Source organism: Pungitius pungitius, chromosome 3 (assembly GCF_949316345.1).
Source record: "Pungitius pungitius chromosome 3, fPunPun2.1, whole genome shotgun sequence".
In the NCBI taxonomy this organism is placed as follows: Eukaryota; Metazoa; Chordata; class Actinopteri; order Perciformes; family Gasterosteidae; genus Pungitius; species Pungitius pungitius.
Genome location: NC_084902.1, coordinates 9,689,352 through 9,717,286, shown reverse-complemented (window position 1 = coordinate 9,717,286; position 27,935 = coordinate 9,689,352). Strand labels below are relative to the sequence as shown.

Sequence of the window (27,935 nt, the reverse complement as noted above, 5' to 3'; positions counted from 1 at the left end):
AATGCAGCAACGCCTCACGACTACTTTTTTCTTTTTTTACCCACAATGCTCTTCGGCACGGGTTGTCGTGTGCGCGCTGTTGGTGGTGCTGAAGCTGCGCGTGCCTCTGAGGTTGCTACCATAGAAATCCACCCGAGCATCCATCCGGACCACAACGGGGAATCCGTTTTCTTCATCGACGGTCAAAAAAAACTGCCAGCTGCGAGATGTCAGGATGTTGGTACCAGCTGTTTTAGCCCAACTCAACTGAAAAAAAAACATTGAACTTATTTTATATTACGGATTTTCTTTCAGACACAATCTAACAAAAGCTGCCGCCGCGTTTTGCCGCTCCGCGTCCTTTATGCACAGCACGCTGCTCCGGACCTCCCCGACAAAACGCACCTTCGTGTCCGAGCACCATGGCCCGTTGCCGGCGCTTTCGCTGAAAAACATGGAAGCCAAACAACACCCGATAAAGAGCCTCAAAAGCTACCCGGAAACAGGCGGCCGGAGCCTGGCAGCGGCACCCGGAGGAGACGGAGGAGGAGGAGGAGGCGGCTACCGAGCCGGCTCGGCTGAAATGGACATGGAGGCGAAGATCCAGAAAGCCATCGACTTCAAGGTGGAGGGTCACCGCTGCTACAAGGAGAAGAAATTTCGGGAGGCGATCGGCAAGTACCACCGGGCGCTGCTGCAACTCAAAGGGGTGCACGTCATCGACGGGACGGCGGGCTCCGAGGTCAACCTGCTGAGCCAAGCCGGGACCAAGATGACCGAGGACCAGCGGAGAGCCGTGGAAAGAACCGAGATCGAGTGCTACGACAGCCTGACAGGTGAGCGGCACCTGGTGACACACCCCCCCCCCCCCCCCTCTTCCCGGCCACCCCATTAAACCCCCTCACCAAAGCATCGCACGTTCCGGTTCACCGGGTTCACACAAGCCGCTGGTTTCTGCATGTTCTTGCAGTAATAACACGTAGCTTACAAAAATAGATCATAACGTGACTTGGTGCCGAATGAATGGATTGGATGTGCGCACCAAATGATAGTGCTTCATGCAGGCCCCTTATGTCAATTGAAAATGAAGTGAGCATAAAACGGAAAGACAATAAATAAAGTCACACATTCAAAAGCCTCACAGGAGATCTGCGTATTTTCGATATGAGACAACTTTATTCTGATGTTAAAAAGTCAACATTTCCAAAACATCCAATGGGAGAATAGCCTAAAGGCAGCACCTCGCCTGCCTGTATCACTGTAGTGTGTACACAGGTTCCTGCGTCCACCTGCTAAGTGTGGATGCTAAAAGAAGTAATAAAACAAACTGCTGTCTTTGCAGCATGTCTCATATATTACAGTATTATCTGTAAAGCATCTGGGAATTATCAATTGGAACAAAGATCAAATCATTTCAATTTTAACGCAATATCAAAAATCACAAATTTTGATCTGTAATTGTCTTAATATCTTGTTTTAATGGGAAAACAGAACAAAATATTCAGTTAAAAATGATATTGAAAGACTGCAAACCCTCCTACGGAAGAAACTGGAGCTGTGGAGAAAAATAATAATAAATAGTTGCATAACTACAACTTTCTTTTAATCAACAAATTGTTGACCTCTAATTGTAAACTTGATATAATGGGAAATGTATGTCATTTTTTGCAGACAGAATTAAACAGCATTCACCCAACTGAAATTTTATGTTATATTTACTGTCAATGTTTGAGGATCAATCAATCATCTATCCATTACTTTTCATCAGGGCAGACTGCTTGGTAATGGAAAACATTCAGGAAGATGCCTCTTATCTATTTTGCAACAGTCAAAAATAGTATCGGGATTTACTGTATGAAGAAATACTCGTATATGGTTACAACCACTCAATAAAATGTACAGATTTATGAGTACATTGCCAGTAAACATGTCGTTATGAATGCAGTATGTGCTCGGCATGCATAATGGGCAGCAGATCATGGGGGATGTTGTCATTCAGTAGTGTGATGATGATGATGGTTTTATATCATGTCACCATGTCGGTGATGTTGTGTCTCGTCACTTGTGTCCAGGTGTTGTCCAGTCAGCCGTCCATTATGCATCGAAGGTCGACTTGTTGTGTGTCGCGTCCAGGGCGCAGTATGGAGCCTGTAGGGAAGCCACTGTAGCGTGAAGGAAAGGACGGGGGAGGGAAAGAGGAGAGGAGGAGGAGGAGGAGGAGGAGGAAGGGAGAGTTAAATAAGGAAGGAATCAGAAGAATTGGGAGGAGGAAAAGTAAGCAAGAAGCTGTAGATATAGTGGAAAGTATAAGGAAGTCAGTTGGATTGGTACAAGAGAGATTGACTGATGTACAACAGAGATGGGGGAGGAAGGGGAGGAAGGGGCCGCAAGCGCTCGACAGGGGACCCTTTTCACCATGGCAACCATCGCTGGGCCTTCTCCCTCTTGTTGTATTAATATTGCTGATTCCATGCCCTCACTGCTGCTTCAAACAGTGTTCACGTACACCTCATGTCAACGTTGCTGTGTTATAAATTACTGTGTACAACTTGACTTTGTTGGTTGTTGTTTATCTGTTGTTTACTTTAAGTGGTTTATAGAATATTTATATTCATATTTCTTTGGATGTCCATTTAAATGACTTGCCACATGCCACATATCATGATACAACCCCCCCCCCCCCCCCCCCCATAAACCGTATATTTCTGTCATATTACGGCCTTATTCCTGTGGCTGTCTTCATTGTTAAATGCCAAACCTCTCATGTAAAAACTAGTCCGTCCATTTCTCTGTATTTTCTCTCTCCCACTGAGCCCATTGGTGTCTGAGCATGGACATATTTAAAGAAAACCTCTCACCAACATTGAGTTGCTTCCCTAAAATGCTACTCTATATGTAAATACAAAATGTGGGTGTGGGGAAGTTGCTTTCAGTGGAGCTTTACTTTCCGTTAATTGCCAACATTGCTGATCTGGTTTAGGTGGTGTGTTGTTGTGCATTTGTTATTTATGTGTGTGTGGGTTTTCCTCTTGACTTTGTTGTCACAAGTGAAAGCTTTTCCTGTTTTCGTTTTATTGAGTTGCAGGTACTTGTCGCTAAGTATTTCCATTTTGCGCAACTTTAAACCTCTTTTCCATTGCATTTAAATAAACAGTTCATTTACAGCCGTGTTAGTCACATTGTGACTAGTCACAAATACTTTTAAATAAGGTTTAAACAAGAAGATTTTGAAAGAAAATAAACTGGCATCAAAGATAACATATGTGAGAGTGAAGGTGCGGAGAGAAGAAAAGCTGCGGAATAAGCACGGACACGATGGATGATGGATGATGGATGTCCTATTTGCTGGCCTTGTTAAGTAGAGTCTGTGTGTCCCTGTAGGGCTGTATCTAAATGGGTTACACCACCACTGTGTCGGTTGCACTTCATAGTGGAGCAACATGTTGGCCAGCGGCCGACTGCCTCTCAGTCCGCCCCATCCACCCATCCACCCATCCACCCATCCATCCACCCATCCACCCATCCACCCATCCACCCATCCACCCATCCATCCATCCACCCATCCACCCATCCATCCATCCATCCACCCATCCATCCACCCATCCATCCACCCACCCACCACACACACTGGGAGTCACAAACCAAAATGGTTGTTATGACCGCAGTTTGTTTGCTCTTTTTCTTGGTATTGATCATGAAGCAGCACTTTCAACTGCAGCTTATCTCTTTACACAGACGGCACACTGACAGACTTGTACCAACCGGTTTGGAGGCTACGTTTGATGGCTTCAGATGTGCGTCAGAAAGTGTGAGGAGAATGAAGCAGAAAGCAGCTTCAAGTGTTCCTCTTGTGAGAGCAGTGCTCACTCTGACTTTTCATTACCTCATGATCGCTCTGATCTCTGCCTGGAATCGCCTTTGTTCCTCCTGACTGGCTCGATGGGTGAATGAGTCATATGTCACGACCTTAGTAGAGACACATGCAGGAAGGAATGGCTGAAATTGTTTATGTGCTACATTTTGCTCGCATTCATGATGATCCAGCAGGTTTCACCCACGCGCCGCATTTCTTTAAAAGGTTTTTTACACCATTAAACACCAAAAGACAATTATTTTTGTGCAGTGAAAGAAGTATATATTTGAAATGGGAAACACTGAAATGTTAAACAGCCAGCTAATAATACTCTTTTTGTATTAACATGCAGATGCAGCTACGTGTTGGATGATTTAACCTGAATAAGACATTCACTGACTCGTTATGATAAAAAATATATTTTTTCCCCTGGCATTTGTTTGCATAGCGTCGCAGCTGTAGTTTATAATATGCCTCTTATTCTGCCATCAATTTTTTCATAAAGTATCTTGAATAATGACACTTTTCTGGTTTGAATGGGTAACTGATCGCGCTCCAAGTCCCTTGTTCGTACCAGCTGTTACTGTGTTTCCCGTCACAATTACAGCCCTATTCACAGCCTCGGGGCCATCAATGAACTTCTGAACCATGACATGCAATTACAGGCCCATACCAAGTTTTAATGAGTCCGTTAGTAGCATCCACATCTGTGTCGGTTTGGGGGTTGTATTCATTTCAAAGCCAGTGGTGCGTAACCCCACAGACGGGTTGGTTCCTTAACCAACTGCTGGTGAACATTCGAGGCCTGCCTACAAAAGAAGAACAGAATAGAAAACTCCTCCCTTTCATCTCCTACCAGCAGCTCCGTCACCGGGGACGTGGTGGAGTTTTGAGATAAAGGCAGAAGATGAAAGTGAGGATGAAATAAGATGAGAGGAAATGTGTGACAGAGGGGTTGTGATGAGGAGAAAGCTGGATTTGAATTGGCATTCGGTAGACATAAAGGACTTTCCTGGTGCTTTGGAGAGAAGAAACTCACTGTATGCCACGTGCTCACGGGAATGTTATGCGAGGGTGAGAAGGGGAAATGGACGGGAGAAGATTGGTTTGAGGTTGTTGTTTTTTTGGTCCCTCTGTGCGTGCACGTCTGTCATTGGAGAAGAACCCAACGGTGTCCGTTGCGTGCCAGCGCTGCAGATGGCACGGCTTTGCTGTTCGGGGGCGACTGGCACTCCCTCTACTGTACCGCTCCCACTGTACGCTCCTCTCTGAGCCCGCCCTACACATTACATCACAGCTCAATGAGATACATTTGGAGGATGGGAGGGGGGGGGGGATACAGAGGCTGACGTGGGGGAGGGAGCGAGAGCAGGAGAAAACTGACATAACTCTTAAATATGAAGGCATTATGGAGAGATGAGGAGGAGGGGGGATGGTGTAAAGGAGATGGACAAGTAGGGAGGAAAATGCTCGCCTGTCTGACCTCTAAGTCTATTTTCGTATAATTTGTTTTTATGGTGAGAAATCCAATCCAGACCAAACTGATTTATATCCGAGGCGTGACAAGCCCAGATGACTCCTGTCACAAGAGTAAATAAGATTCAGTCTTCTTCTGTCAGGAGGAAATGGCGAAATAAGGCCAGCAAGCACTCTGAGAGAGAGAGAGAGAGAGTCAGAAAAAGAGGACACGAGGGCCGCAAGCAAATAGTTTTGATAAGCGTTTTTTAATTGAAGCTCTGCAAGCACTCATAAAGTTGGTACTGTTGAATACCTATACATTTTCCATGAAATACAGTCAGCAGATCAGGAAACACACAAGCGACGCACAATAGAGAATCAAGTGAACCAAACGCTAACACCCTAAAGGCAGCGGGGGTATTTTTTCTTCAATGGGTTGTGTTTAACATGCACGTGTGTGATTTAGATTTTTCGACGGCAATCATTTTCTGATACGGACGGACAGTTGTGTGAAGTAAGGAATACATTCAAAGTGTCTATCAAAGCTTTTTTTAGACCCTAGTTGAAAGTCATGGCATCAGCTGAGAGGAAACTGAAACAGATGCCCTTTCCTGACACCATCTGACAGAGCGAGAGAGAGAGAGAGAGATGGAGAGAGAGGAAGACAAATACAGAATATGCATCCTCTGTAAGCCGCCACTAATTAGAGTTTGCTATTTGTGCAAGACTAACACCCTGTGCCTCAGTCTGGCTCTCTGTATTAATCCCAAGAGCTCTGTGTTGATAAAAAGCCTGTGTCGGTCACTATCTGAGCTTTCCCCACTCCATGACATGCACTGCTGGGGGCTGACATTGAAAACTTGTCCTTGTTACTGACTGTTTGTGGTGTCAGTGCAATGCAACGGTTGGGTTGAGCAGGATTCTGCTGATACAGCAGTAAGAATAATTCTCCGTGGAGACGGTTTACCAGCACTCTCCAGTGCTGTCAAATGTGAAATCTAAAGATAGAGTTCAAATATGAAAGGGTTTGTAGGGTGAACCCACATACACATGCCACACAAACCTGCAGCTCCAAAGAGCTTGTAAAATGTCCATCACTTTCCATCCAAATGAGGCTCAAACTTTAATCAAATTTCCCAAAAATCTCTCGAAAAAACCACTAATAATTTTGTCTCGATCCACTGCAGTCATGCAGAAATTTAGAGTTATGATTAGTTTAATATTTGATTGTTTATTTCATATATTGATTTACAGTCTCCTCATGGCTGAACACACATCTGATGTTCTGATAAGGCCAACTATGCATTGTGTTTTATAGATGCATCTATTGTTATGCCTACAATTCTGAGCCTATTTTAAACATTTTTTCTCCTGTAATTTCTGAATAAACATGCTGTGTTTGGAAACACACTGACTGTTTTTAGTGTAGCCTTTGAACGTAGCAGGCAGTTACTTCCTAAACTACCTTTCCAGCCCCAAACACCACAAAGGCAGTTATGGACGCTAAACATCCAGAAGCATTTAGCAACTAAAGAGCCACATATTTCCCTCAGATGTCGTCAGGGACAGAAAACAGCTGAAGAAAAACATTGGTACATCCATCAGGTGGACAGAAAAGGTGACTCCATATTAATGCTAATGCTGCTATGTGTGTGCTGGGTGTGTAAATACAGTGTGGGAGTACGCTCTGATTCATATAGAAAAAAAGCAGGCTGCCAACACATGGTTGTATCTTTTTAGGATGTTCTAGAAGCTCATGATTTAGCCTTTAATTTACTTCACGCACTTAGTAAAAAAATCCTTACTACCTCACAGATTAAAGCTGACTCCATAAGACACAGAGCCAAACCATTTGGCAGTAGTCTTGTGTTGACTTTTCCAAAAATTCCCTCATCCATCTAATATTGTATAATGCAGAGAGCATTTATTTGCAGCGTATCATCTAAACACAACTGACAAATATACAACAAATGGACCATATTAAAAACAAAAGCCTTGATTCTAGGTCACAGTGTTTGACTTGAGAGTGCGGGTTCACGGTGCCTAGAAGCTGAATTACACAGGAGCCAAAGATCCGCAGAGTCTGTCCAGAGCCCGACAGATAATAGCTGAGCTGAGGGCCACAGCGAAATGAGTCTCTGTCAGGAGGTTCAGCTACGGACCTTATTAAACTGTACTTATCTGCTATATTTAATGGTTTTACTCAGAGTAAATGATTAGATTAGACAGAGAAGATGAGTCCCAAATCTTTATTTTGCCCTCACACATTTATAGATTTAAAAAAACAATTTTGCAATGAGTTGAATGAAGACGAAGTGAGCTCTCTTCTCTTCTTCACAGTCTGTACCCACACGACACCCTCTGTCCTATCCATACCATCGATCCGAGTTCATCGCCTCGATCAATACCGTAGATTATCTCTGTCATCAACGTCATAGTTCTGTTCATTACGTGACCCCGAAACATGGATAAAGATGAATTAATCCATTTTGTTCTTCAAGACAGTGTCTTCTTTAACATACATAATGAAGATTATAACAACAAACATAAGGACTTCGCTCGTTATAGAAGTTTTGCACAGATGACATTTTAACCCTCGAAGTCCGACCCGGAGTACCGTGGGGTTACAGTGCAGACAACCAATTGTGCTCGGCCTAAGTTCTGGAAGCAGAAATGTGCAATGGGGAGCATTAAATGGTTTCATCTACGGTGAAGTAATGGAGAAGATAGCTTCCTCACCTCACTCGTATAAATATTTAAATAGATTACCACGAATCTTGCGTCAGCGACTATTTTAGGAGGTAGGTGCAATGTGGGAGGGTGTCTGATGGAGCAAAGCAGAAGATGGTGAAGCATGGTGATGAGGATCTGTGACAAAAGACAACTCAAGCACAAACGAAATCAATGGAGACACGTTACTGGGATTCAAGGTTTAAACCTCCCCACACTCTGGAACCAAATGTTGCTTCTTGGTGGCAGCTGGGTTTGCTAGTCTGGTTTTTTGATGCAAACATACCTTTTTAGGAAAGATATTGGTTCGCTTTGGATGAACTATAGCGCTCTGATGTCTGTCAAGCGGCCGGTTTACCCATACATATTCATTGTGTAGTTATGCTCATTAAACATGTCTATGACTCATTTGTAAAGCTGATCTCGGCACTCTACCTTTTCAGCTGTACACCAGAGGGGCCTGTTGAGGCCTCTGAGACTCACATAATCAAACAAGAGTGATAAGAGAGTAATTATGAGCAGGTTTTTGACACCATATGGAGCCGCATTAGTCTCCTACTACACTGACAAGTAATCAAAGAGATCATTTGCACCACTTGTTTTAAGTGGAATTTTATTTACAAAAATCACAGCATTTGTTATGCATATTTTCTCTTAGGAAAAGAGCCTATTTTATATTCCCTATGTCAGATTTTCAAGGGTAAAACACTGCTGCATTATGAGTGACTGCTTCCTTTTATCACCTCTGGGTAAAACCTAAATCCTGACACCAATTACTGAAATGAAATAAGGATTCAGATTTATACACTAAAATATCCTCCAAAAACCAGTACAGCAAACAGTGTCTGATACAAATGTGAGCCACATGTTTGTGTCATAGTCAGGGAAGGTGGTGGATGGTTAATAGAAGATGATTGTGAAAGAAACAATGAGGTGAGATCATAGTTCAAAAACTAAAGTTAAGACTCCCTCCTGTCCCAACTTTCCTCTGTTAACTACCCCACACCCCCAATGATAATCACTGGACGATCTATCAACCAAAACAGGGAACGATTTCCAAAAATATGGGTGGGGGGGGGGGTCTTTTGTGCAAACAAAACCTGCTCCTTGGGGCCCTGCAGAGATGACAATGCAGGGTGTTGAAAGTGGGGTGGATGCTGTGTCATGTCAGTGCCGACAAGCCCTATCGAAGAACTGCGGCCCTGTCCCTCCCAATAACGCAGGAAGGCATTTGCAAAAGGCTTGTGGTTGGAGCAAAGCTATTCTTAGTAGACCCGGAGAGACCGGGCCGCACTGTCCGAGAAATGTGACGTCAGCACGTTACATCAGATTTTGCTTGCAGATTGATTCTGCGAGGCAATTTTTGTGCTTAGGACTACGCACGGCCCCTGCTCATGAATCAGATCTGTGACATTTGTAAAGGGGAGATGGTGAAAGGTGAGAAATAAGGGCAGAAATGGAGGAGTGAAGCGCACCACTCTGTGTGAGAGTGACGGGTCTCTCCTTCTGCCACTACCTTCCTACGAAGCTAATTACCGGTGATGGACAGCAGACTAATCAGCAGGCCCTCAACTGGCTGTAAATTAGCCAGAATGTGGCGGCACGCCTGGTGTGATGGACAGGAGGAAAAAGAGGTGGGGTGCATAGTGTAGATCAGGTGATGTACAGGTAAAACGTCTCTTTCTCTCTACCTCCTTCCCTTTGTTTGTCTCCCTCCTCTCGTCCTCTCCGATACAAAAAATCCAGTCATCATTTTCCTCCATCTGCGTCTGGGTTTTGTTTTGTCGCTAACGTCTCTATCTCTGTCCTCCCTCGCCCCCTGTCTCTTGTCTCTTGTCTCGCTTCTGGCTTCCTGCCTATATATCTCTCTCTCTTTTATTCCTCCCAGGCCTTGGCGCTCTGTCAGCTAAATAAAAGCAAATGCATTATCTATTTTTTCCCCCCCTCATTAATCATGATGCTTGAGGCAAACCAATGGGGTTCCAGAGCATGTGTTGACCACTCCCACTCGCCCAACCTCTTATTCCATATTCAAACAACAAACAGCTGCTCTGCACCTTCCGTCTTTCTTTCTTGGTTTAGAGGTTTTGAATACATTTTTGAATACATTTTTGAATACAGTCTTTTTTTCTATTTATTTTCCTCTTTCCAAATCTGGCAGTAGGACATAAGTTGTTGCCCATGACGCTGACACTAAATGTGGGCTCACACAGTCCGTGTGGCAGCTTCAGCTCACTCTTCTGTCCCTGTTTTCACAAGCATGCCTTCATTAAGACAAATATATCTTGTCTGCATCACTGATTTTCTGCACAGTCACACCTCATCATTCCTATTCCCTCATCTCTGGGGATGCTTGAGCAGCATTGCTGTGATGGACCTTTTGGTTCCCGACCCTTTTGCCTTGAGTCCAGGTCTACTGCTATTCACTATTCGTTGTGTTGATTCGTAAAAAAACAAATCAGTTTTTGTTCAAACTCAGAAAAAAACGTTCCACGAATGTACTAAAAACAACTTTTCACTAAACTATAAAAAAAATAAAAAACACACATTTCCTCTGGCATGCCATCCATCTGCCTAATGGACAAGGGTGCAGCCGGCCAGTCATCACCGGCACACTGCCTTAGTGTGTGTACTTGGGTGTGTGTGTGTGTGTGTGTGTATTGTTTGCATCAAACCGTTCATTTAAAGTCTCCCGTGTGTCTGTCTTTCTCTCTGTGTGGTTACGTTGTCATGTACTATATCCAGGACCCACTTGATAGTTTGCAGCCAACAATGTGTGGTTGTGACCCTGCCCATGTCATTGTGTGTCTGCCGCTTGCACTGTAGGTGTGTTTCCTCAATAGTAGAGTGGGTGTGGGTGTGTGGGTGTGTGTGTGTGTGTGTGTGGGTGTGCGTGTGCGTGAGTGCCAGCAAACTCACTAACTGCGTCAGCCATTAGGCCATTATGGACTGTAACTGGATCCTGTGAAAGCCGTCCACTGCTGCAGGGCGTTGACTGATGGGTGTGTGGAGGGATGAGAGAAGCCATGTCGTAGCCGGACAGCTGTAAAAACAAATAGAGGAGTGGAGTCTGGAGAGAGGATTGCAGGAGGGCTACCGGACGATTCAGATGCAGAGCTGACTTACGATTACTGAAGACGGAAAACTGCTTCCACCTCGCTGACTCATGAGCTTAACTGAAAATAACAGGATGGCTGTTGTTCTTTTTTATCGTAAATCCAACATGTTAGAACATCTCATAGGTGAGGAGGAAATCTACACACAAGATGCAGATTATGGTTATGGATTATGGTTAGGGTGTGAAATATTATTGTTACGTTCCCACCTATGGGAACTCGTTTTACAGGTGGGGAACGTAAAAACCTGTGCTGGCGCCCCCTGTATAATGGGCAGTGGACAGTGACGTAGTGTGGGGGGGGGGGGGGTGCAGCTGAAACAAATGAGGCCTGACACGAAAAATTTGTGTTTGGTCCCCGTGGGACATTTAGTTGGTGACACAAACAAACAACAACAAAAAAGGTACACACATAACGAAATCAGGGAGGAGAAGGGGATTGTGGGGATTGGGGTCAAAGTAAGGAAATAAACAAAAGGTCCCTTTTGTTCTACGCCCCTTTCCCTGCCTAACACACTCTATCCCTAACCAGCTCACCTCTCTAGTGCAAAAACTACAGGGGTGACCCCACCCAGCTAACTTAGTGTGTGTAACAAAGGTTTACCTACGTGATGGAAAATGTACACCCATGGGCAGAACTACCTACCCCTTCTCCAGACTGAGGTAGAGTACCATTTGGTCTCACTCGACCAGCTCTCAAACAAAACCAATGTCAGCCAGGCCATACGACAAAACACCGCCTCTCCTTTCTCTTTCTCTCCTTCTGTTCCTCAACGAGGCTGGTTATATGGGCCACCAGCTCGTTAGCTGATTGCTCCCCAGGTTTTATACAGCCACGCCTCCTCGCCAACAGCCAACCAGCACTGCACACCTGTAACCCATGACAAAAAACAAAACACTACCCCCACACAGTTAAAGGCAGAGACACAAAACATGAGGACATGTAACACGCCCCCTCCAAAAAGAGTAAACCCGTGGGATTACGACATGGTCTGTACCTGACTCTACAGTGGTCACAACAAAAGTTCAGGTATCGAACACCAAAAAAACAAATCACAGACCTATTCATTTAAACCCGAGACAGAGCATCAGCAACCACATTTTCTGACCCCTTTATGTGTCGTATCTCTAAATTATAACCTTGTATAACCAACGCCCAACGCATGAGACGCTGGTTGTGGTTGTACATGCGGCCCAAAAAAACTAAAGGATTGTGGTCAGTATATACCACAACAGGCAACACACTGGAGCCAACATAAACTTCGAAAAACTGTAATGCAAACAACAGCGCCAGAGTCTCCTGTTCTATGGTGGAGTAACGGGACTGGCAACTGTTGAATTTTTTAGAGTAGTAACAAACTGGGTGATCTACTCCATCATGTTCCTGCAACAGTACAGCACCCGCACCCACAGAACTGGCATCCACCTCCAACTTAAACGGTTTTTCAAAATCTGGGGCAGACAGAACCGGAGAAGTGCACAATAGGTCTTTCACAGACTCAAAAGCAGACTGACACTCATCAGTCCACTTAAATGACACCGAAGGACTGAGTAATTGGGTCAGTGGGGCTACGACAGTGGAGAAATTCTTGCAAAAGGTTCGGTAATACCCAGTCATGCCCAAGAACCTGCGCAATTCACGCCGAGTAGCAGGAGCAGGAAACCGTGTGATAGCTTCTACCTTGGCAGTTAGGGTGCGAACCTGACCTCTTCCCACCTCCTTACCCAAGTACGTTACGGTTGCTTTTCCAAATTCGCATTTGGCCAAGTTGAGGGTTAACGATGCGCTGGCCAAGCGTGCAAACACAGCCCTCAACGTGTCTATGTGATCAGCCCAGGTAGTGGAATGAATCACTAGGTCATCCAGGTACGCTGTACAATCAGGAATATCAGCCAATACTATATTTACCAACCGTTGAAAGGTGGCCGGGGCGTTCCTCATTCCAAACGCCATCACCGTGTACTGGCAGAAACTGTCCGGAGTTACAAAAGCAGACACCTCAGAAGCATGCGGGGTTAAAGGTACCTGCCAATACCCTTTTAATAAATCAAGTTTGGTGACATGAGTAGCTGAGCCAATGGTGTCAATACAGTCATCCATGCGAGGTAAAGGAAATGAGTCAGGGATCGTAACCTTATTCACTTTCCGGTAGTCCGTGCAAAACCTTTGAGTCCCGTCTGGCTTTGGAATCAACAAACAGGGAGAACTCCAAGGACTGCTACTGGGGACTGCCATTCCATTTTTTATCAAATAGTTTACCTCGGCTTTCATTACTGATCTCTTACTTAAATTAACACGATATGGATGTTGTTTGATTGGCGCAGCATCGCCTACCTTTATATCGTGTTCCAACACAGTTGTCCGACTCGGGACATCCTTAAAGAGACTCAGAAAATCAGCAATTAGTAACTGTATATCAGCACTCTGCTGATCACTCAAATGCTCCAGATGTGAGGGAAGAGACGCTAACATCTCAGAATTACCCAAATGAGCACACTGCTCTGGAGTATTTCGCATCGCTAAACTGTCCTCATCAGTTACCCAGAGTCCAGGTTGGGTAACCTGCTTAACAGTGGCAACAGCGGCAACCACCGGACTTGTACTGGTACCAGATTTGGAACCATCTCTGACCTGATATGCTTTAATCATGTTAATGTGGCAGACTCGGGTTGGTCGTCTCCGGTCTGGGGTCTTGATGACATAATCTGTCTCGCTGAGTTTTTCCTCCACCACATAGGGACCCAAGAACCGGGAAGAAAGGGAAGAACCAGGTTCCGGCAATAAAACCAAGACCTGGTCACCTGGTTGAAAAGAACGAGACACAGCTTTTATATCAAAGTGACGTTTCATTTTCTTCTGAGTTGAAGACAGTTTCTCTCTAGCTGCTGCCCATGCATCATGCAGCCTTTCTCGGACTTGACTTACATAGTCTAGGACGTTAGTAGAAGACTCTGTTGAATCGCTAGCCATAATTTGTTCTTTTAGTATCTTTAGAGGCCCTCTCACCGTGTGACCAAAGACTAGCTCGGCGGGGCTAAACCCAAGAGACTCTTGCACAGTCTCCCGAATCGCAGACAGCACATATGGAATCCCTTCATCCCAATCCTTCTCGGTGTCCTTGCAGTATTTACTTAACATGGCCTTTAGGGTCTGATGCCAACGTTCCAGCGCACCCTGACTCTCCGGGTGGTAAGCGCTAGACAACTTATGGGTCACAGACAAGGTCTTCAACACTCCCTCAAACAGTTTAGATGTAAAATTTGTTCCTTGATCTGTTTGTATGGTTTTTGGGAACCCAAAAGTAGAGAAATACTTAATCAGGGCTTTCACCACTGCCTTACTGGTGACTGTACGCATAGGAATTGCTTCAGGGTACCTAGTAGCCGTGCACATTATGGTGAGCATGAATTGGTTTCCAGACTTAGTCCGTGGTAAGGGACCAACACAATCAATTAACACCTTCTCAAACGGCTCTCCCATGACCGGAATCGGGCATAAAGGAGCCGGGGGAACTACCTGGTTAGGCTTCCCTACCACTTGGCACGTACTACATGTACGGCAGAAACGAGCCACATCCTGTTTCATTCCCGGCCAAAAGAAATGACGGAGGAGGCGATCATATGTTTTAGTCACCCCTAAATGACCAGACCAGGGAATATCATGAGCTAAAGACGTTACGTGTGTCCGAAACAAGGCTGGAACTACAATCTGGAAAACCGAACTCCAATCCTTCCCTGGATCCGTACGGGGAGTCCATTTTCTCATTAGCAGACCGTCCTTCAAGTAATATGTCACACACGTCGTAGCGGTTTCCTCGAACTTCACAACAGAGGCAAAACATTTAGCTAAGCTCAGATCCTCGTTTTGGGAAGCTATTAGCTTTTCCCTAGTCAATGGTACTCTTAAATCGTCACCCGAGGAATCCATTTTCTTTTCTACCTCAAGAGCAACCTTAGCTGAACTACTTGGGATCACAGAAGTAGAACACGGGACTTCTTCTCCAGTCCACATAGGTGCAAGCACAGAGTCAGATAGGTCAAGCATGCTACCCAAGCGACGCGACTGGGCACGCGTAATTACGCATGCAGGGAAGGCCTCAGGAAATGTAGTGGCCAAAACATCTCCACTAGACTGCACATCTGGCTTGTCTATTACCTCCAACACTGGCACAACTTTACCTCCTGCTAGATCATTACCCATGATTAGAGCCACCCCATTTATGGGCAGTTGGGACTGTACACCAACTCTGAAGCATCCACTCACCAAATCTGAAACCAAATGGACAGTGTGTAAGGGAACAGGGACACAACCCATTTCAATCCCCCTCAACAATACACTAGAACCACAGTAAGACTCAGCTGACCAGGGCAGAACACTTGAGAGAATTATAGACTGAGCCGCCCCAGTATCTCTCAATATCAAAATGGGCTCCTGGTCCTTAGAATCACCTGTCAGGGAAACAAAGCCTTTAAATATGAACGGGTCATACGTTGGGTCACAACCACTCGGTCGAACGGCAGAACTCTCTTGTACTGTGCCCTGTGTAGCCATCTTGATTAACCCCACACCTTTGGGGTGCTTAGGGGTTGATGGTGGGGACTTGCGTTTTAAAGTCACACAATCGGCAATGACATGCCCAACCTTATGACAGTAAAAGCATGCACGCTCCTCCTTTTGAGATGGTCGTGCATGTACCGTGTAACGAGGGGAGTTATAGGCAGGTGCAGAAACAACTGGTCTAGTTTCACTACGGTGAGTGGGAAACACAGTTTTATGCGTTAACACAAATTCATCGGCCAGCACCGCGGCTTCCGATAACTTATTAACCTTTTGTTCGTTAATGTATACAACCAACCGCTCTGGAAGGCTGTTTTTAAATTCCTTCAACAAAATCAACTCACGAAGACTTTCAAAAGTTTTAACTTTACTTGCCAAACACCATTTGTCCAATAGGGACTCCTTTTCTCTCGCAAATTCGACAAAGGTTTTTATAGTGGATTTGGTGTGCCGTCGAAACTTTTGGCGATAAGCCTCTGGCACCAGCTCATATCCATGTAGCACAGTAGCCTTAACAACGTCATAGTTAAGACTATCAGCAAGGGAGAGGGTACCCAGCACCTCCTGCGCCTTACCAGACAATTTACACTGAAGTAACAGTGGCCACACGTCCCTAGGCCAATTTAAGGCCACTGCTATCCGTTCAAATGCACTAAAGTACGAATCCACCTCAGACTCACAAAATTGAGGAACTAAAGCAATATGCCGGCTGATGTCAAAGGTATTTGCAGCGCTCTGAGCGGAAGATCCCCCAGTGGGCGTGGCAGAAGCAGCGGCAAGCCTCGCCCTCTCTGCGTCCAATTCCAACTTTCGCAGTTCAAAATCCATCTGCCTTATTCGGATATCCCTCTCCGCTTCCAACTCCAGTTTACGCATCTCCAACTTGTGCTGGAGCTCCTCTTTTCGGATCTGAGCCCTCTCTTCGGCGTCCAGCTGTAGCGGTACAGCAGAAGGCATGGGAGAGAAGGGATCAAACCGAGGCAAGGTGGCCGGGGCCTTATACTCAGCCTCAGGAGGTCTATCCGGGGACCCCGGAGTATCCACCCCTTCCTCAAACACAGGTTGAGACAAAACTAGCACCTGCTGTTCAAGCAGTGCGGCCAACACTAAAGCACGTACCTCCGCCTTAACAAATCCCCTTGGCACAGAGACACCCAAATGGGCTGCCAAGGATTCTAAATCCACTCTTCTACAATTTTCAAAATCCTCCCATGTAGGGTTATCCAGAAAGTCTTTTACATCAAAGGTGGCCATTTTATGAGTCACCCTAAACAAACACCTTAAACCCACTACCACACTTTACACAATCCAAAGCTACAAACACAGAGTGTGTGCACAGGCTGATTCAAAATATCCCGGACGAGCCCCCATGTTACGTTCCCACCTATGGGAACTCGTTTTACAGGTGGGGAACGTAAAAACCTGTGCTGGCGCCCCCTGTATAATGGGCAGTGGACAGTGACGTAGTGTGGGAGGGGGGGGTGCAGCTGAAACAAATGAGGCCTGACACGAAAAATTTGTGTTTGGTCCCCGTGGGACATTTAGTTGGTGACACAAACAAACAACAACAAAAAAGGTACACACATAACGAAATCAGGGAGGAGAAGGGGATTGTGGGGATTGGGGTCAAAGTAAGGAAATAAACAAAAGGTCCCTTTTGTTCTACGCCCCTTTCCCTGCCTAACACACTCTATCCCTAACCAGCTCACCTCTCTAGTGCAAAAACTACAGGGGTGACCCCACCCAGCTAACTTAGTGTGTGTAACAAAGGTTTACCTACGTGATGGAAAATGTACACCCATGGGCAGAACTACCTACCCCTTCTCCAGACTGAGGTAGAGTACCATTTGGTCTCACTCGACCAGCTCTCAAACAAAACCAATGTCAGCCAGGCCATACGACAAAACACCGCCTCTCCTTTCTCTTTCTCTCCTTCTGTTCCTCAACGAGGCTGGTTATATGGGCCACCAGCTCGTTAGCTGATTGCTCCCCAGGTTTTATACAGCCACGCCTCCTCGCCAACAGCCAACCAGCACTGCACACCTGTAACCCATGACAAAAAACAAAACACTACCCCCACACAGTTAAAGGCAGAGACACAAAACATGAGGACATGTAACAATTATATATATATATATATATTAAATTATGCTAGCATTTTCACGGGAGACATACTGTATATATAGAAGCAGAGGATTCGATTATTAAAATGAATGAAGTCATTATTCCATTGAGCTGCTTTGATTGCAGGGTCCTTGCATTGTGAATGCTGACTCACTGTCACGCCAAGTGTGTTTACATGCATATTAGTATTGTGTTTTTCTCATTTATATGGAACCCGAGAGACATGCTTATGAATCATAACATTACGTTGCAATGATGCATCTACAATCATTTGGTGTTTGGTAACACCTGTGCTTTTCTCAACATGACAACAGAGGCAAAATGTCTACGACCAGCAAAGTTCTCATTAGGTTTATGATCTTTGTTAAAGAAGAGTCTTTAAGACAAAAAGCATCAATTAAAATACATTCATGTTTTTACGTCACGGTATGTCGTTGTGTACAGAGGCAAATTTGTAATTGTGAGTTGTTGTGATTTTGGGCCATGCAAATTGAATTGAATCAAATGTCTACAGATGTGAGGCTTGAGGCAGTGGATCGGCACACAAACGCACAACAACAACAACAACAACACACTTCCAGACTACCAGACAAATGCTTCAACTTCAACCACTAAAACACATTGATGCTTGTTGAATCGGTCCGTCCCCTGATGTCCGTAATGAATTATTTAGTGTTTTGCACTTGCGCTGTTGACAAGTACGTCTAAAGTATGTCTCTGAGGCTCCGGGGGGGGGGGGGGGGGATGTGCACACCTTTCCCTTCTCCTCATGGGCTCACATCGGTCTCCCCCATTCTCCTTTACCCTCCCACACTCAAACCTCGTCTTCTTTCACCCTGCCTCCCTGCTGGTAGAGCCCGACTCCTGATGTCCACGCAGAAAGAAAGAGGAGGGTAGGTTGAGAGTCAGGAGTCAGACATGGCAATGGTTGTAAGAGGAAGGATCAGGGAAATGCATTTTTAATGTATCATCAGATAGATTAAGACGCCAACAAAAAGATAAGAACCAGTAGAGTGGAAACAAAACCTTGAGTACTTGTGGTCACCAGAGGGCAAAGCGATATCTGAGCAATCAGCAGGCATTTAAAAGCGTTAGTGGACTAAAAGTGGTGTGTGTGCGTGTGTGTGCGTGCGTGTGTGTGTGTGCGCGTGTGTATTTGTGAGTGTACGTCTTTACTAATGTAGTTATTCTGATCCAAGCTGATCTCAGCTCCAGTGAAACACAAGGCCTCATCCGGAGTACTGCACATGGCTCTTCGTGGTGTGTTCAGGGTTCACTCACGTCTCCTCCCAGAGGACTTCTGCTGTGTCTGTCGCTGGCTTTAACTCGCCATGCTGTTTCTCTTTGTCCTCGTCTCTCCTGCTGCCCGTCGCTGCTCACAAAACATCCCTGAAGTCGGTATTTGCAGTGTTCAATCCATAAAGAGGAGATTTCTCTCCCTTTCGTGTTTTCTGCGTGTCGAGCTCGACGTCAGCGTGTAGGGGCATTACTCCTCTCCCCGGGGGTTAAAACTGCTCACACAACTTCATGTCCTCTCTTTGCCAGGAGACATTTAGTGTTTAGCTCTGGGATGGGCAACTGGCGGCCTCGCTCTCATTCGGAGTGGCCCCTAGATTAGTTTCTGAAAATTATAAGTGTGCCCTCTACAGCGCCCCATCAATGCTGGATGGCGCTTCCTATCCAGACGCAGCTTCCTACGTGCTTCCACCGGCTCTTCTCCATCAGCGAGGAAGAGAGGTCAAGCCATGGCGAAAAGCAACCCAAAGAGAAAACTCGATCAAGAAAATCATGTCTTTCAGGTGAAATGGGAAGTGGATTATCTGTTCACCGAAGTTAAAGGCAAACCCATGTGCCTAGTTTGCTTGGAGACACTTGGAGGAGTAAAGGTGTGTGCAGAAAATGACCACGAAGAAAGCCAGAATGATGAAGAAACCGGTGACTGGTTTGTTTGGACCACTTTTGATTCTAATAACTGGGAGGTTATAGCTTGAATGTCAAAACGACATCATTGTGGAGGCTCATATTAGGGTTATCAGACCTGAATGATGCAGGATTGATAATCCACCTGGAAAAAGTCGGATCTCACTGTTGTCTTGAGGGGCTGGCAAGGTTGAATCTGCAAGCTGCACCAGGCATCTCTTCTATATCAGGTGGCTGGATTTTCTCTCTACAACCAGCCTTTCCATTTTATGGGGCTGGCAAAGCTCCAGGTAAATCCAGAATTTTGAAAAACACAAGACATGGGACTATTGTAAGTTCATTTTAGAAAGATGTTCAGACTAAAATAACATAAAAATACACCTTCCGCTGTACTTTTATGAGTTAGTATGATACTGTAAGTGGCTCAAAGTGCTATACCAATTATCTTGGTAATCTGACCAGTATCTAATAAGATTTGGTCCGGACTGTTGCTGTTGGCTGTTAACTGTGCCACCGTCTATCTATTTTCAAGACTCTGTACTTGCAGGGTCACGTGGGTGGGTATAAGCTGATGTAGTAAATACACACATACATTTCTTCGGACTATACAGTAGGCTTTGCACACTCAAGGAGATCCAAGGTCCGAACCAGAGACTTTTCTGCTGTGACCACTGAGCCGCAGTGCAGTGCAGTACAGAAAGGCTCATTTAAAAATCAATAACCCTCAGAGGCTTTTCAGTTCATAAACACATTAAATCCCACCAGCGTAACTTCCTTGCATGAGGTTTATGATGGACTCCATCCTGTTGAGTAACATTTAATGAATAATCCACTAATGGCTGCCACCAATGATCTTCAATGGACAATTTAGCGTCTGGCAATTGCAATTGTCATACTATGGGCATGTGAGCATACTTCATTATTATTGATATAATGACTTTACACGATACCTGCAGTCTAATACATCCAAAATTGAGAAATGCAATTCTACAGAGCTCTTCTGTCTGTCTTCTTTTGGCAATATGGATCATAAATCCATTTGCTCTTTGGCAGTTTGCATTTTGTCAATCTTCCTAGGTCTTTTCTGTAAAATCAACTGTTTGAGGAGGGCCCCCGTCACTCTGTCTGGGTAAATGTCAGCAAAGCATCCAAAGTGATTTTCAAGTCTTTGAGACACCAAAATCAACGTGTTTTTTTTAATTCACTTTCCGTGAGCGAATTGTTCACATTGGCGAACAGTAGGAAGGACCTTAGGGTTAGCAAAGCAACTTTTGTTAACAAAAATCTGTTGTATCTGTTGTATCTGTTGTAAAAGTGTATAAAAGACTTTACCTACAGATAAAGACACTGTAAAAAACGGTACATTGAATAATTTAGAATATGCAAAATGTCTTTTATGTCAAGAAAGCATAAATAACTATTTTAGTACATTTTGACATCACAGGCATCACATATATACACATACATGGGGATTATGTAAATCTCATAAATTCATTGTTTATGTGGAGTTCTAGCACAATAATTAAAAATGGGAGAAAATGAGGTATGCGCTTTGTCGTACTGCAGGAGCCAGTCAGAGAAAGTTAATGGATACTTAATGATTTTTTTAAGATGTAGAGACCATCTTTGTGGTTTATAAAAATGAAAATAGATGGGGACTGTGGCTAAATTTAGTCACCCACATAACTAGAATCATAGCTTCCTATGACGTGGCCATAATGACCAAAGAACCAACACATGTTAGCAAGCAGTTGGCCGTATCCAATCCTGCAACAACATTTTTGTCATAAATCTGGTTCTGATATATTGTGGCCCCCCTCCAGCTATTTAAGTGGCCCATCCCTGGTTTAGCTATTTATATCCCCGACCTTGTTTAACATACATAATTGTCGCTTGAACTTCACTGACTGAGGCTCGAGGCATCTGCTTTAATTGAATCACTATTTACTTGTCTTCCTTCCTGCAGCGTGTCTGTTGCAGTCGGAGCTTGTTAACTATGAGAGGGTGAAGGAGTACTGCCTGAAGGTGCTGAGCCACCAGAGAGACCACTTCAAGGCCATGTACCGAGCCGGCATCGCCTTCTATCACCTGGGGGACTACGAGTGTGCCCTCCGCTACCTGCGCGACGCCAAGAACCGCGAACCCTCAGGTGAGGATGATCTGTGTTCACTTCCTCTGACATGGCTTCTCCTCCGCTGTGTTTGTTGCTACACGTCTTGACTTGTGGAAGAGCTCAGCATCTGTCCTCCGTGTGGCCTCGTGTTTCAGTCAGGGTCAAGGAGCGCACCCGTTTCGATGAACAAAATAAAGCTGTGTTATTTACACAATTTTCTGAAAAGTCAGTGGAGAAAATGAATGACAGTGTTTCTTCTGTCCACCTGGGCCACACAGCTGTGTCACAACCCTGCTCATCAAAGCCCAAATGTAGCCGCTTTAAGAAATAAAATTGCATGAATTGGCTCAAAGATGAAGATGCTCTTTTTATTTCCACCTTTCTGCCTCACATCCGTTGTTCCTCTCTCCATCAGACACCAACGTGCTGCGCTACATTCAGCTGACTGAGATGAAGATGAGCAAGAGTTGTCAGCGGGAGCGAGAGAGCAGCAAAGAGACGCATGGCTAACCCCCGACCTTTACGGCCTCCTGACCCCTCGACCTTTGACCCTCCCATCGACCCTCCCTTCCCTCGTCCGCTATCGACTCCGGACAGCAGCACAGACGGAAGAGACGGACCCGAAAACAGACAGCCGGCGATGGATTAAAAAACCGGGAGACATATCAAGCTCTGACTGCGACCCAACCTCCTTTCCCTTCCCTCTTCTTCTCCACTCTTCCCTCCCTCAGGTCGTGTGGCTCCTCCCCCTAGACGCAGACGGTTGAGCAAACTTAGAAAAAAAAAAAAAAAAAATTGAAACGCTGTAATATACTCGTGCGAAACAGTCATTGTGGTGGAAGTGGAAAAAGGACCATTCAAAATTGACACATGAATAAGAGACATTTCCGTAATTTAGTCATTGTTTTTAAGAAGAAAAAAAAAGCATTTTGTTTCTGCTCTCTTGCTCTTTTTCTCTCTGCCTTCTCTCCATCTTATTTCAAACTCTTGAGGAGAATTCCTAGCGCCGCGAAGCTCGACCCCTTGAGGGGGGGCGGGGGGGGGCGGGGGTGTACGTGCTTGAACATAAGTGGAGGACAGTGAAGGGGGTGGGTGGGTGTGTGTGTGTGTGCGTGCGTGTGTGCGACACATATCAAGACCATAGCCTCATCTGATTGTACATCCTCCCCCACTATAGGGCTTACTCAGGCCGCGGACTACGGGACGGACGAGCACGAGAAACCTTTTCATCAAGTAGAGGAAACGCCTGCCTCTGTGCATAATCTATCGCTCTACTGTCTCCCTTTCTCTCTCCCATAAACCATGTAACTTGTCAATTCAAGGGCTATTTCACGTGTTTGTAAACTGTTACTAGGTTGTTGTTGTTTTTTTTATTTGCTTTCGTTGTTCTTCATGCTCGGTAGTTATTAGTGGTCGAAAGCATCTCTGTGTACCGCGGGTCTCGCTGTCATCAGATGTACTATCGTAGAAACTGCTGTATCTTGAATCTCTTGTCATGTGTCGCCGTCTAGAATGTGGAAGCCACTCGCACCCCCCCCCCCCCCTCCCGCCCTGCTCTTTACTCCCGTTAACGATGTCACAACGGAAATAAGCCAATGGGATCCGAGTTCCATCAGCTGTCGTTGGCTATGAGGAAATCCACTTTAAAGTTTCACAGCGAGAAACACTTTACAATTTCTTCTAAACAGAGGTCCGACCTTTCATCGCTAGTCCTGAAGCTTCCCAGACATTGACAAGTCACCTGGGAGGCAACGTCAGTGCAGGGGAAAATCAAATCGCCTTCTTGGAGCACTCAGCTTTAGTGCGCTTCAACAAGAGTGAGCCATTTTGCCAGCTTTCACATTAGACAACACGACCAATGATATGGTTTGTGGATATCCATGGCTGGCTGTAAAAACATACTTTATCTGCTTCTTCTGTGACCTGTGAAGACGAATCGCTGATCATGCAAATGTTGCTCTCACGGTAGCTTTGCCCGCAGGCTTAAATCTGCCTGTGCTGTTCTGCATATGGTTTGGATTGAAGATTCTTGAAAGCATGACCTGAATTTCCCTTCTCCATGAAACCCAGTTTCCTCCTCCTCGTTTGCAAGTCCACCTCCTGCATGTAAAGTGCGGTTCCAGAGAGTTGATTTCAAATGTATGGGACTGGGATTATACCTGCTCGATTGCTTCCATGGCATGCGGCCACACTGCTCTCTCTCTCATACCTCTATTTCAACCATTCTGCCCTTTAAGAAACACAGAAGGTGGCAACAGGCTGTGACCCGCGCAGTAGAATAGGGGGTCACCTTCTGCCTCAGCCAAGGTGAGAGATGAGACGCAATCAAACCGCGTAGGATGTTCAAAAAGATGTGGCAGAAGAAACCAGAGAAATATCCTGTACAAGATGTATCCTCCCAATGTGTTCAGTTACCTGTTAGGAGGTCAATAGGGACTTAAGTGTGTCAATGGGACTGTTGAAAGTGTTGAGGGGACCGGTATGACACAGAAGGGCTCCAGTGGAGGGCGAAGTAGGCCATCACCATCCTCATCGTCCTCATCGTCCTCATCGTCCTCGGTGAAGCAGCTGCAGATCCAAGTCACTCCGGCAGCAGGGAAACCGCATTACAAGCAGACAACGTTTAGAGGGTCATGCATCATACCGTAAACAGAGATTTAACGCCCAGCAAGGCTTTTTCTCAGCAGACACGTGGACTTGTCAAAGCAGGAAAAGCACAGATTTGTTTGTTGCCAAATTAAGATTTAAAATGTTCCTTCAGATTGAGCTGAACGACTTGAGGTGTCCTCTTAGCTTAATTAGCCGTGCAGTGTAAATTATATGAGATATATTTAAATATAAATATAGAATACATATAAAGTTTGACATTTTGGGAAATGTGCGGATATGAAGCCACCAACAGCAGCAGGTTAGCTTAGCACACAGCTCACCAAATAATTGGATTGATTCCCCAAGTGTCAGAGCACTCCTTCATATCATCTTACTGCTGAATTAAATTAATTCATTGTCCCTCATTTCTCCTGGTGGAAAGCACAGCATTATTCTAAAGGAAATTACTTGTAATGCTCACAAGTATCGAGTGGAAAAACACTTCGTGGCCCAGCTTCAGGGGGTTCGACGCTTTAGTGTCCCAGAGGAAATAACGCAGCAAACAACAGCGACGAAATGGCCCCTGCAGGCTGCGTCTCCGTGGCTGCCTGGTCTAAGTCTGCTTACTCAGGGGCCCTTCAGGGACAGGTCTCCTCCCATGGTCCTCTCTCCATGGCACCAGTCCGCCATCTTGTTATTGTCGTTCTCGCTCGAGGTGTAACGCAGCCGTCGAGGCACAACTCGCTTCGCACACAACAACAACAACAACAACGTTCGTTTCTGACTGATCCGTTTTGGTTTTTATTGGCAGAGCCCACAGTGGAGCCGTTATCGTGAGCGTAATCTGTGCAAATAGAGCTAGACACACAATTAGTGTAGCTTGGAAAAGAAACAACAAAAAGCACAACAACAACGACGGAATAGTCAAACTGGCTGTTATTTTTGCTTTTTTGCTTTGATGTCATTTAAGGTAACTGTTTGTCAAATGTCAGAGTACTTTTTGTGAATATATGATACAAATGTACAAAAAAAATTACAAAAAATGGAAAGTTTTATGGTTGTAAAGAGCTTTACTTTACGGAATGACTTTATCAGCGTAAAAGAAAAGCAAGAGATAGAAAAGATAATTTATAACTCGGCCCCCGAGTTGCTTTGTGAGTCTGTACATGTTGGTATTTCTGTTGATGTTTTCGTCGAGGGATCCAGAACCATTTACCTTTGACCCGGCTCCTCTGTTTCTGCACAGCAAGACGAACAGTAACTCGGAGCAGCAGTTGGATCTGAGCTGCTCCTTCAAAGCCCCTTAGCTCCATCCGGGTTGGTTCTGCGACCGATGGAGGGGAAACAGAAGGACATGAAGCTGGAGACGTCAAAGCTAGGACTTTGTTTTTGTTCCGCCTCGCTCCCAGGAGGCCTTTTCCCATTCAACATTCAAACATCGCGGGCCTCCATCACTGGTTTTACTGGTCTGCTAGCCTGGTAATGCACTATTGACTAGTAAATGAAGATTATGAATAAAGTTTAAAACAAAGAGGACTATTTTTGTAGCTGTTCTTCTTCTTGTTGTTGTGCGGTCCGAACAAAGTCTGTGTGGGGAGGGGAGGGGTCTTACTAGCAGACTCAAGAAGACGTAGTCCTAGTGCAATGCTAAACCTGTGCCTTATTATTCTAAAGAGGTACTCTTGTCAGCAGCTGGAAAGCCTTGAATAATGTGTTGTGCAGCCCTGGGGGTCTTTTCTAAAGTAATATCATCCCACAAGATCTTCATAAACAGATTACAATTTCTCTCTCAAGGATTTGTAGACGTTTCATTTTTTTTTAAGGATTTCTTGTGCGTTGGCGATGTGATACCATGTCCACAAACTAGATGATCAAAGTCAAACATCTGACATTTCCAAAAATGCAACCAATAGTATCTTCTTAATTAAACTCTTCCTGGTAAACACGCATGTCTTTCTAACTCCAAGACTCTGGTTTAAGTAGTACTATCTTCAGTGCAGCTAAACATCCTACACTACACTTATTCATCCTCTGTCTTAATAAACACATCATCATTAAACGAATCTCGTCTCACGGTTTAAATATTTAGTCTAGACAAAGACGATCCTTCTGCAGATCGGAGAACACACCAACTGTCAGGAAATGTGGTTTAGCTGTTCACTTCAACAAATGAACACTGAACTGTCCCTTCTCTGTCCTCTGACCCCGTCCTCTGTTCCTCCTCGGCGTGACACGGAGACTCTCGGCCCCTGACTTGTTTGCATATTCAGAGCTGTGACGTCATTGGAAGAACAGAGAAAGAAAACAGAAAACATGGTGGAAAACCATGAAGAGGAAGATTGAGACGGTGCTAACCATGTGAGAGTATCTGCTGTTAAGAAAGACAGAGAAAGCACACACTGTCTTCTTCCTACCAGCAGGTTGTGTGTGTGTGTGTGTGTGTGTGAGAGCTGTGAACCGGTCAGGCGACACTCAGCCTGCTGGCTCCTTTTTTGCTGGCTATTTATCACTTCATCTCTCTCTCTCTCTCTCTCTCTCTCTCTCTCTCTTTTCAGGCCCATCGTCCCTTTTCTCAGCTTTTTTGTTCGTTGTTGTGGCTTTTAATAGCATCACCATGGAAGTGAAGAGGGGTTGCTAGGTAACTGGCTGGCGTCTGGAAGCCTGTTTGATTGGCGGTCACACTGACAGACACAACTGTGGAGTGTGTGAGTGTGTGTGTTTGCTTCGTCCGTACATACCGAGGGCTACAGTTGATCCTTCTTCAACAAGGTTGCGACATCCGTGTGAAATATTACGTTTTGACAGTCACTTAGAAGACTTCGTTCCACTCTTTACATCTCAAAATGATTCTTAAAATCTTCTGTCACTGCGCTGAGAGTACCTTCATCTGCCTTAGTGCAGAGTCAGAGAGAAGCTATAGGAATTCATTACATGGAGAAAAACAGATGATGACATCATAGCCCACAGTGGGGACACTTAGGGGAAATTGTCTGTTACTGCAGTTTCCTTTTTTTCTTCTGGTGCATGTAAGAAACGCAGAAATCATATTTAACTGCAGTTCACTCAGTTCACACCAACCCAAGTTCTTGTAATTGGGTACTTTCTAGAATACCGCACTGCGATTGGGAGGGAAATATTTCTCAAGCCAATATTTGTTTGTCACATTGAACATTTTATCTTTATGTCTAAAGATAAATAATAATCTAAATAATGTACCATAAACTTATGAAACACAATACTTTGTTTAAAGGAAAAACAGTTTTTTCAAACCTTTTAGGCTCTGTTTTTAAGAATATAAAAATAATAATAAACTCCTCTAACAACGCTTCTGATTCATCCTGTGACCCTCACAGGGGTCCGACCTTTAGGTTTGCCATCAGCAAACTAAACTATTATGCAACTGTACCACTGTACAACCCTGAAGCAACGCTGAGTTTTAACAAGCACTTTTCTGTAGATTCTTACGCAAAATGTTCTTTTGCACTCCCACATGTAA

At 44.9% G+C, this 27,935-nt stretch overlaps 1 protein-coding gene across 1 annotated transcript; it reads left to right on the top strand.

The window, feature by feature from the left end:
- The first annotated feature begins 42 nt into the window (after positions 1-42).
- On the top strand, positions 43-25,975 carry ttc9b (tetratricopeptide repeat domain 9B). The gene is made up of 3 exons (XM_037459267.2): positions 43-815; positions 21,704-21,886; positions 22,266-25,975. Exons 1-3 carry the CDS (start codon positions 344-346, stop codon positions 22,358-22,360), a joined length of 750 nt encoding a protein of 249 aa, XP_037315164.2. The 5' UTR covers positions 43-343; the 3' UTR covers positions 22,361-25,975.
- Positions 25,976-27,935: the final 1,960 nt, after the last annotated feature.